The sequence below is a fragment of the Morone saxatilis genome, unplaced genomic scaffold, assembly GCF_004916995.1.
Source record: "Morone saxatilis isolate NCDOM2014 unplaced genomic scaffold, NCSU_SB_2.0 Contig12, whole genome shotgun sequence".
NCBI classification, from domain to species: Eukaryota; Metazoa; Chordata; class Actinopteri; family Moronidae; genus Morone; species Morone saxatilis.
Genome location: NW_023339674.1, coordinates 16,145,037 through 16,156,491, shown reverse-complemented (window position 1 = coordinate 16,156,491; position 11,455 = coordinate 16,145,037). Strand labels below are relative to the sequence as shown.

The window sequence follows — 11,455 nt, the reverse complement described above, 5'->3', positions numbered from 1 at the left end:
TGTGTGTGTGTGTAATGGTGGGTTTTTGTGTAAAGGAAAAGAGGTGTGTGTGTGGCTGTGTGTGCTCTAGGAGGGGGATCTGGCCGACAGATTGAGAGCAGCTTGTTAGAAAGAGGAACAATGAGGCCACAGCCCCTCTCCTATCTTCTTTTTTTCCTTCCTTTCCTGTGTTCCCTTTCTCTCTTTCACTCTTCTCTGTTATTTCCTTCTGCTTTCAAAACAGATTCTCTCTTCTTCTCTATGTATGTCTTGACTTTTTCACTTGCCAGCCTCGCCTGTATTATCTGTCCATTTTTACATTCCATCCATCTTATCTATTTTCCTTCAACTTATCCTCCCTATTGAACTCCCCTCTCTCACACTTTCCTTTCCTCCTCATTCCTCAGTATTTGCTCGCCTCTGTTCTCTCAATATTTTCACCTGCTAAAACACCTTCCACGTATCGTTTCTGTCACTTTCTCGTTGTCAGAACATTTCACACGGTCACTTATCTACACACTCGTGGACGTGCATGTATAGACCGTAGGTGCTGGCGCGCTCCTCTGATCTCGTCGTGCCAACATGCAAATGCTTTGAACATCTTTTGCACACCCACATGGCATTCTTTTTGGCATTGGAGTTGAGTGATGTTGTTATTAACTTGTTCATTAAACATCATTAATGCGTGACAGACATCGTTGATTTGTAGGACATCAACATGTGAGATGTGTGTCGTTGTTTTTTTTAATCCAAATTAATCATTACTGCTGTCATTCAGTGCTACCCACATGTGTGCCTACTGTCTTTGAACTCAGCTTTAAGGCTGTTTTGTTGAGCTGTGTAGTCATTTTCTACTGTGCATCATTTTTAGCAGTGTCCTTTTGTGTAAATATTGTAACATAAATTCACAAAATCATCTTTGTACACAGGGTTTTCAGACGTTTTGAGCCAGGTAGTTTTAAGCTGATATAGCTCCACTGAAGTATCTTTCGTAGTCGACGGGAAATTATTACGAGACGTGCATAAGAGGGAAGGGACTGGACAAGCACAGGTAAATGTCGCAGAACTATGTGGGAAATACTAATAATAATAGGAGCTGACCAAGATGGAAGGAAAACTCTGCTCTACTATTTCACTGTCCAGTCTGGTTAGCCTTAGTTATTCACAAAAAGGCTATGTCCAGTGTTGTAATGAACATACCTGCAAGGAGGAATGTCTAAAAAATACAGAGCTATATTTCTTGACTCATATTTCTTCCAAGTTGCACAAGGAAGTTGAGCATATTATAATAAATCCCCCGTGAGCCAGACAGGGGAGGCAAGCGGAGCTATATGACTACCAGTTAAGGATGCACATTAGAGAAAAAGTAGTTGCCCTCCTGGGGAAAATGCTACAGCAGAGCCAACTCAGAAAGTGGGTGGCACAGGTTGGCAAGTTCTATCTGCAGTCTGCTGGAGTTTGAGAAAAGTGCAGCTGGATTTGAAGAGTGTCCACTCCACTTAAAGCTCTTACACAAATCTTGAGAAATTTCTATCAGCAAATGTTACAAATCTGTAAATAGAAACTTAATCTGTATTTTATAGCCACCACAAATGAATTAATGTTACAGGCTTCTTTTCCGAACTCTAGATTGTAAAATGTTAGGTAATACTCTCTGCTATCAGGGGTTGTTATCAGATCAAGCAATCCTGCTTGGCATAGAATCTAACTTTGTCCTCCCACAGTCTTCCCTTTCTCTTTACACCTCCCATCACAGACTGAAAAAAGAGCAACGCGTGTTTGAATCTGTGACGAGACATTGGCCTCTAATAAACTAACAGAACCATATTAAAAACTAGTTGGTGCTTTCCTATAAGAAAAGTACAGTTTATTACTATCACTTAACCTCACCGTCATACTTGACCATCGTGAAGCTTGTGAACCGGCTGTCCCCGAGCCCCCGTTGGCCTCTGCATTCTGTTATTTTGACAGAGAGCCAAATAGACTGACAGACGGACAGCCCCCACCACCCTCCTAGTCCAGCTCTCAGCCCCCTTTTGTCTGCCTGTCCTGCAGCATTACCCCTATGGTTGTAGTCTCCTAATTGCTCTGAACCCTGCAGAGATGGGAGACTAAGCACAGGGTTGGGAGGGGTCCTCAGCCATGATGGGGTTCTTTTTTTCCCCCCACTTTTCTCCCTCCCACTGCTCAATTTCTTTCTTTATTTCTTTCTTCTACTCTGAATAGCAATTAAACAAAGTGTGCTCATTTGGCTAAGAAGCTCTTGTACCTCAGCATCCTCCAGTACACGTCTTAATGACACATTCACATCTGGCTCTGCTAGCTGAATTAGATAGTCCCTCACAATAGTTACACGCAGGCATACTGTTGTGCATGTACATATATGGGGCTCATGTAGATCTCTGTAAATGCATCTCATTAGTTTGAAGAATCTGTTTGAGTGAAGCTTTTCTTTTACCATATTACACAGATAATTACTAAGCTTAATCGCCCGCAATTTTGAAATCGGATGTCAAGAATTATTGCAACTATCCTGTACATGCAAGTCTTTTCTCAGTCAACTCACTAAGTTAACCATCTCCTCTCTTCTCAGGCACCTCTGCAGCCACCCCCGGGGTCCTCTGCCTCAGTGGTGGCAGCCGCAGCAGCAGCCGCGGCGGCATCGGGGACGCCCCAGTCACTGAAACTTACCTACCCAGAAACGTTGGACCGCATCAAGGAGGAATTTCAGTTCCTCCAGACTCAATACCACAGGTATTTATTTTTTGCAGATTGTGTGCTGGTGTTTCCCCTCAACTTCCCTTCTGTGTTACTGGGAATTCAGACTAAAAAGAGAACAGTGTTTTAAGAAATGCAAGTGTGTTTGTGGGGGCGTGTTGCTTCAGGTACGGGTGAACGATTCGATACGTTCCAGGAAGGCCGGTTTGGCTAACAGATCTTTGAGTTTTGGGGCGTATCAGATGCTACAACAGTTCACAGCAGTTTATAATTCTCTGGCTCAGGACACAACTCTGGAAAGTCACTGTGACAGTTGTTTTTATGCTGCGTACGGACAACTGAGAGATAGAATTACCCCCTTTAGTTTACAAAGTAATGTTCCAGGAATGTGCACTTGTATACATTTGACCAATACGGTGTGTTGCCATATAACCTTGCATTGACTTGTTGCAGAAGTTGAGCCAGGTTCAACTTTTTTTTTTGCCAGGTGACAAATTTGTTTGTTATGTCGGGCTGTGTCATGTTTTGACAAACGTTCTTACAACGGACTAATAGGGGTATATGCTGGCTACTCTTTTTGCATTACTGTATGGTGTGCTTGATGTGCAGGAATGTGCCCTTTTTTCATGTGGGCTGGTTGTAGAGTCCCACCCTCTCCCTTCTCTGTTCTCGTGGCACACCTTCACAGGGTCCCCACCCCCTCGCTCTTCTCTTCTCAGCCTGCTTTGATTTAGCCAGCCAGAATCTCTCCTCCCTCCCATTCTGTCCCACTTCAAACTTCTTTTGTACGGCCCTTGTCCACAGCCCCTCTAACCCCTGTGGCTACTGCTGCTTCCCTGTACACACAAATGCTTGTGTGTATGTGTGCGTGTGTGTGTGTGTGTGTGTGTCCTTATCCCTCTGTCTCTTCTGATTACCACAAGCTCAACAGTCCAGTCATTCTAGACCTAGTGTTGGAGTCTCACATACAAGTGCTTTTGTAGGAAAAAGGACTGAAAGATGGGACATAAAATCTGTATCAAGATTTATTATCACCTTTACTACAATAATGATTATAAGTATTTTTCCAAACATCAGTGCATGTGGCCTCACTTCTTATGTTTGTCCTGTTTAATTACAGTATGGCTAGTTAAATAATTAAATAATTCTACCCAGTGCCAGCAAATACCTATAGATATGTGTGTTTTCTGTTGATTATTGTCCAGTCCCACATAACTGCATTTTTCAGAGGCTGTGATACTTGCCACCTCCTTTGCTGCGTATAATTTTTGATATATTTGGTCATCTGGATGCACAGTAAATTGTGTCTCAATGTGGGAGAGTGTCTTGTGTAATCTGTGAATCAGAGGACAACCCAAGGTTATTATACAGTGACTATCTTTGGAAAAAGCCCCCCCAAAATAAATATTTGCAGTGCTCCTCTGAACCACCTTTTGAGCAGCACTGACCCAGACAAATCAAGCCATTCAGTGAACATGAGTCACCCCTGGATCTGTTGGTTGAGACAGTGTGATCAGCTCCACTGGCAGCTGTTCAACGTTACACCTCGTGTTACAAAACACCTGGAGCATTGCCCTCTTGCCAAGCACTGGTACTGAGAACTAGGGAGCAGGATAAACAATAAATGAATGACGAGATTAAGAACACGATTGGGAGCAAGAGCGAGCTTGTGATTCCATCTGCATCTTCCAGTTTCGATACCGTGGCGTGCTGTTTTAGCAGGCCTGGTTCATGTTTCCAGGAAGGATTTGTTTTAACTTCTCCAACAGCCTGAGCACAAAAACACAGCAGATTAACACACTGCATATGACTACAGCTGAAAACTGATACTGTAACAATAACTCATAACAATAGCAACAGTCATTATTGGAACAGATTGTGTTATCAGAAGTCTTCACGTATCTGTCGGATGTATGTTTAACCTGGCAGGTAGGTATAAATCTGTTCATTGCAAAAACTGGTGGTTTCGCCATACAAACTTCAGTAAACTAGAGCTGCTGCTCGTGTTGTTTTAGAGACACAGCAACACTGCTGCCATTTTAAACCAACTAATTTTAAGAAGGACTTTCAGTGGTAGTGTGATGGTATGATAGTTTTATCATTATCATCAAGTCAAGTGAATTCTATTTATGAAGCCCAAAATCACAAATGACAAATTTGCCTGAGATTTCCAATTAAAGTAACATTAAAAATTAATACATTTGTAATTTAAGGTTTTGTTTTTCACATTTGAAGAGTTTTGTCTGATGTAAAATAGTAGAACAAATGTATTAACCCTTTAATTGCATTAAACATAAGTTTTATTATGCAACTTTGCATGAATCCTCCTGCACACTACTGCAAAAAAACCCTACCTTCATATATAATGAATAAATGAATTGCAATGCATCATATCCCAATGAATCAAATTATGTTGAATCGCACGGTATTGGAATAACGGTGAATCGTATCATTGCATTGGTACTTGCTTCTTATGTTTAATGTATCAGGTCGTTGTGTGGGCATGCACATCCCTACTTTCCAAATGTAAACCTAAAAAAAGTCAGTGTGCCAGCAGTTTGGAAAGGTCTGAACAGATAGCGATCAGTAGGATTAACAGTGGCCTTGTTTAGTCCTACAGCAGATCCACATCTGATTGCAGGCACCTCCATGTAATCAGACCCACTTGTACACTATTCACACTGCTGGGAAAACTTGACCTGGACGCCCACAGAGCCAGACACACATCAGTGACCCATTCAGACAGACACCCAATCTGACGCATGTGCTTAACACACACTTACACACATGTATGAGCCTCCCTAATTATCCTCGCACACACAAATACATGTTGTCCAGAAATAGCAGGGCTTAGTTGTGTATTTTGTCTGCAGAGAAGGTGGCTGGAATCTGATAGATGTTGGATTAGACGGCAGGAAAGAGACGGAGGGAAGGGATTAGCCCTGATGAGCTGCAACTTTGTGTGTGTGTGTGTGTGTGTGTGGGTGGCATGATGCGTTTCTAAATTTGTGTGTCGCTTGTTGGTTTTGGTGGCATGTGCGTGGTTGGTATGAGGGGATGAGAAAGATTACTAAGGAAGCTAAAGAAAGGGAAGGGTTAATTGATTAAAGGGTCATTGGTTGGTCAGCTGTTGACTTTTGTTGTGTGTGTTAACTATCCAAACAGGCTGTAATCAGCAGACTGAAGGGAGATGGGAGGAGTTGCTGACAGAGGGCTCTCATTACTGTAATTCTCTTTCTATAAACACACACAGCCATATATCAGTCATAATGCAACGTGTGTGTGTGTGTGTGTGTGTGTGTGTGTGTGGCTGCAGAGTAGGGATAGGCCTTTCAGTCGCCTGCTAACTCATCACGATACCGAGCCCCTCCACTCATCCTGCCCACCTACACAGCAGTCGGAATACGCCACATATAACCCATGTGGGCCCAGTGTGTGTGTCATATTTAAAATATTCAGTGTCACATTATCAAACGCTATATTTTACTACAAGACAGAAACTGCTGATAATGGCCAAATGTCCCTCTTTCAGACAGAACACATATTGGACTGGAATAATTTGTCTGTTAATCGATTAGTTGATGACAGAAGATTCTGGTTGATAGTTTGTCATTTATCAGTCAAAAGTGCCAAACATTGGCTGGTTCTAGCTTCACCAATGTGATAACCTGAGTAATGGGCTGCTTCTTTCTGCTTTATTTTGATTATCTTTACGCTTCAGGACATTACTTTCAGCTTTGAGAAATTGTGACTTTAAAAAAAATATATTTTAGAACATTTTATAGACTCAAGAAATTATAATTAATAGCTTGATCATTAATGAAAATAAAAATTTGCAGAGCTAAAAGGTTAGTTGATTAATTGATTTGTCAATCAGTAGATACAATTGGCAGCTACTTTAATAATTGGTTAATCTTTTTCTTTTTTTTTTGAGCAAAAATGCCAAATCGGCTATCCCATCAGTTATAAATTATAGTACATCTAATATCTTTGGGTTTTGAACTGATGGTCGGACAAAACCAGACATATTAAGACGTCAGACTAGGAATTTGTGAGCAGCATTTCTCCCTATTTTCTGATGTTTTATTGGCCTAACAATGAATGAGTTAATTGAAAAAATAACTGATACATTGATTGATGAAATAAATCTCCACTCTGCATTGCAAACATACCAAACAATGTTACATTTCAGTTCTCTCCACACATTTGTGCTTTTTTACTTTTTGTCTTTTTAGACAAGTCACTAACTCTGTTAACGAGGGATGCACAAATCACAATATATATTGGGACTGATAAATTATTGGTCACTAATAGAAAATCTGTATTATGTATAATTCCAATAATGAAATCGCAATAAATCAATTATTAGTTCAAAAAAGAAGTTATTTTTAATTCTTACACAAAGGGTTTGATAGGCTTTATGTTCTATGAGTACATTTGTGACGTTTTTTTGATGAACTTGACTAGAAAAACAAAATACACATTTGAAGAGTTAGAACAGTTTTTTCTGTTGTGTTAATAATAGGCATGTCAGATTTGTTTAGATCAGATCTATGGAATATTAAATCGTCCGTGTTTGTTCACTACATCTTAGTCTTTCTTAGCCTCAGATGTGCATAAACTACAGGTTAACGGTTTTAACATCAACAAGCTTAAATTAAATTTCCATTCAACAAAAATACCTGTTCACCAAAGCTGAGTAGTGTCTGAACTGCACTCAGTAAAAGTCTGGAAGAGGCTAAGAAGCTGTATATCCTCAGAGTACATGTACATGTATCTAGAAAGGCTGTGTGTATACAGATATAATCAGATGAAATAGGCAGTTAAACACAGAGGATTCCTGACTGTCTGTCACTCACGAAATGATGAAATTATATTTGCTTTAAGAAGGGGCTGAGGGTTTGTCGTTTGCATATAGTTATGTGTGCATTTTATTTGTGGGTTGGTTTGTGTGATACAACGTCACCCTGTTTTAATTCTGTCTGTGTGTGTGTGGTAAACATTTATGAAAGAACAGCGAGTCTGGCAGCAGAGCGGGGTACAGTTGGCCTGCTATTGTGCGACGAGATCCCAGTTCTGCTTTGTGTGCGTGTGCGGGAAGTGTACTTGCTCTTGTACACACCCTTGAGAGATGATGAAAGAGTACACAGGCGAGTTGGGTGGGTCCCTCGTGTGCATGTTTGTGTGTGAGTGTGTTTGAAGGGAGAGAGGGAGAAGCTGAAGGTTTCTCCAGTGGAGCAGAGAGGAAGGGTTGATCAATAGTTAATGTGATGTAAAGTGAACAGTCACATACCTGGAGGCTGGCGGGCTAAATGGTCCTGACACTGTAAAGGCACGACACTGGTGCAGTCACTACATGGCTCCCATCTCTGTGTGTGTATGTGTGTGTGTGTGTGTGTGTGTTCTTTACTGGCTGGTAGCTTTGTATTTGTATAGCACTTGTGTCACTTATGATGCTTGTTTGCCAAGACAACGATGGGTTCCAGACTGCAGCACAAGTGATGGCGGAACCAGACTTGGTAGCAGCATGTCAGAATTAATAAGCATCCGTGGGTTTAGTGCCGGGTGATTTGCCTGGAAATGTTTTCACATTCAAAATGTTCATGTTTTCTGATAATGATGTTTATCAGGATGTATGCTATGTTAGATATTAAGTGTAGCATTGAACTTAAGTCTTTTATTGATTAGTCATTTGATAGAAAATTATTTGGTCATTAAGAAAGATGTAAAACATTCTCTGGTTTTAGCTTCTCAAATGTGGCAATTGGCTGCTTTTTCCACCTTTGAGTTTGAGCTGTATTTATTTGGTCTATAAAAGGTCAGAAAATTATTAAAGTCCACCATAATGTTTCAAAGCCCAACCTGACATATATTTTTTTGGGTCCACAGTGTTTTATTTTTAACCACAATGTAAACAATTAATTATCAGAATTATTGCTGATTTAAACTATTGTTGATGGAATAATTATCACAAAGCATACAAAAATAATCAAGATTAAATCTCTTTCTATGTCTAGTCCTGTGTGCTTGGAGATGTCATATCTATCACAATAAAATGTTCATATCATAGGATAACAGTGTTTATGAGACCAGTCATAATCCATGACATTAACCCTTCATGTTAGAAAAGCCTCACGTCAGTGTCTCTATTCTGCAGTGTGTATTTGTTTAGACCACACACACAGTTGGCTGCTGGAAGGAAATGAACTTTTTTAACTTGAATGGCTTTTTTGGATTGCAGCTTGCCCAGTGTTTGTAGAGGACGCACTTTAAAGGGGAACTTGGCAACTTTTTCAGCTTAATAAACCCGTTTAGAAATCATTTGGATGGTTAAATGGCCTGTTCCGGTGAAATGACGCCCCCACCCCCCCTGCTGGCGACCCCCATGAAGACCCGCTAAGGCGGGAAAACCAACCTTGCAAACTTTGGGACTACCGTCCCGGTAAATTGGAAATAGGAAGTACCCGCGAGAAGCGAGAACGAGCGAGGAAAACGACTCTTTACGGCAATTCCAACATAAACGCACACGCCGCGCACTCAATAACGGTTAGTGATATAATGTATTATCAAAAACCACCTCGGTAGAGTAATTGCTTCCACACAAAAAGTTGCCCGGCCGAAAAAAGGGCACATCAGGCAGCGGTAGAAAGGGGGAGGAAGGTCAGCAAAAGTGAGTGTGTTCTTTACGACGTGTTTGTGAAATACACGTCCCAAGAGCTGTAGGGGGAGCTCGTTGAGACAAACCATTGCAATGACAAAAATGAAAACCAGCGAAGAAATGGCTAGAGTTGCCAAGTTCCCCTTTAATTCTGCTTTACAGAAAAGTGATGTAGCTGATTATTTTTCATTATTATTGTTTTATCAGCTTTCACCAAGTAATTTAATAATGCTCTGTTTCTGCAATCCTGCTTGCGATGGTGCTTTTTGTTGAAAGAAAATCGATGTTCTCTTCAATTTATCTCTGAGATATCAGTTAAAAATGTCCTCAAACAACCAGAAGCAACCATGTTTTTATAGGAAAGGAAAAATTGCAAATGTTTTTGTTCCTTTTTAGTACAATAATCAATGAGGGAATAGCCTAGTGAAAGTAAAAGTATTGTGAAGAAAAACAAACGCTGGAAAGGAAAGAGTTGACATTTTTACAATACCCAGTAGCCTGTTTCAAACATGGAGACTAAAAAGGCAGTCGGCACATTTCTACAAAGTGCAGGATCTTAATTAGATGCTTCAGTCTCTGTAGACTCTCGTTAGAGAGAGAGTGTGTGTGTGTGTGTGTGTGTGTGTGTGTACATACTGCATATGTGCTTACGTGTGCGCTTTGTTTCGTGTGCCTACATGCATGCAGTATATGCTGTAAGGTAGGAAGTAAGAGGACGTTTAATGTACAAGCACACACCTCTAATGCTTCCCTGCTCCGTGTGTGTGTGTGTGTAGTATAGTGCAGCACTGACAGAGCTGTCTGAAGGCTGGCAGGCTGCAGATTTGTAGCGCATTCGGCTGATCATCTTATCTCCTGTCACCGCCAGTGAAAGATTGGAGGAACCGAGCCCACCGTGACACACACACACACACACAGAGTCATATCTCCTTTTTTCTTTCTCTCTTGCTCGCACATTCAATCTTGGTTTTTTTTTCCTCTGTGTTGCCGTGTCTTTCTCTCCATCCCCCAAACCTTCTCTCCCTCCCTTTCTCTCAGTAAATGGTGCTGAGCCAAACACTAATTATTACAGGCAATCATTTCGACATGAAATACCCACTTCCTGCTCACCGCTCTCCTCCCCACTCTCCCTCATTTTCTTCCCTCCTCCAACTCTTTTATGTTCCTACACTCACATAATGGCACACACACATACACACACAGTAATTGTATTCCTTGAAGTCTATTTTGTGGGGAATGGTTATTCCTGAGTACGACCTTGGGGTCTTTACTGTAAGTGCAAGAAGTGTCCATCTGCGTATGTGCGTATGTGTGTATGTGTATACGTTTGCTATGAAATCGTGTAATGCTATTGTGCAGTTTCTGGAGTGCTTTGCCAAAAACAGAAAACTGATTTTACGGCTATAGAGACATTGATTTTTTTCTCCCCTGGCTCTCTTTAGTGGTATTTAATAGCATGGCTGACCGCGGCTCATTTACTAAAACAAAATCTGATCAGCCAAGGTGGTTTTGTGTATGTGGCATGTGGGTCACAAATGGTCGTTTTCAAGCACCTTGAACCACACAAATAACTTGACCTGCTGTGTTCAGTGTAAGAAAGCATGCATCCATGAACCATTAGTTGTCAAACATCATACAAGGAGCTAAAATGATCAGTTGATTCATTGATTAGCTGATCTACAGAAAGTTAATCAAATTGTTCCTTGTGTATTTTTTGGCCATTTTATGGCTTTATTAGATGTGGTAAGAGAGAGAATGATGGGTTTTTGAAATTTTAGAGACGAAAGGATTAAGTAATTAATTTTATTACTAAAAAAATTAAGTAATAAAATAATCACCAATTATCCAAAAATAATGAATAATAAATGAAACTAATGAAAATAATCTGTGGTTACAGTCCTAATCGCGCACTTTAAACAGGAATTTCACAGCAAAAACTCTTAAGTGTGTGTGTGTGTGTGGTGTGTGTGTGTGTGTGTGTGTGTGTGTGTGTGTGTATGTGTGTGTGTGTGGTAATACACTTGCAAGCAGAGACTTCTTCAAGATACTTTCATGTCCAAGAAAGAATCGAAAGTATTGTTCTGTCTTGTCAGGAAATCA

The 11,455-nt window shown here is 40.7% G+C and overlaps 1 protein-coding gene across 1 annotated transcript in view; it reads left to right on the top strand.

Moving 5' to 3' along the window:
* The window catches only part of tle2a (TLE family member 2, transcriptional corepressor a), a 36,790-nt gene that overhangs the window by 8,789 nt on the left and 16,546 nt on the right, over nt 1–11,455 (top strand). Inside the window, exons 2-3 of the mRNA XM_035653656.1 lie at nt 2,573–2,733; nt 3,502–3,535. Coding sequence (XP_035509549.1) covers nt 2,573–2,733; nt 3,502–3,535 — 195 coding nt within the window. The remainder of the gene's footprint in view (nt 1–2,572; nt 2,734–3,501; nt 3,536–11,455) is intronic.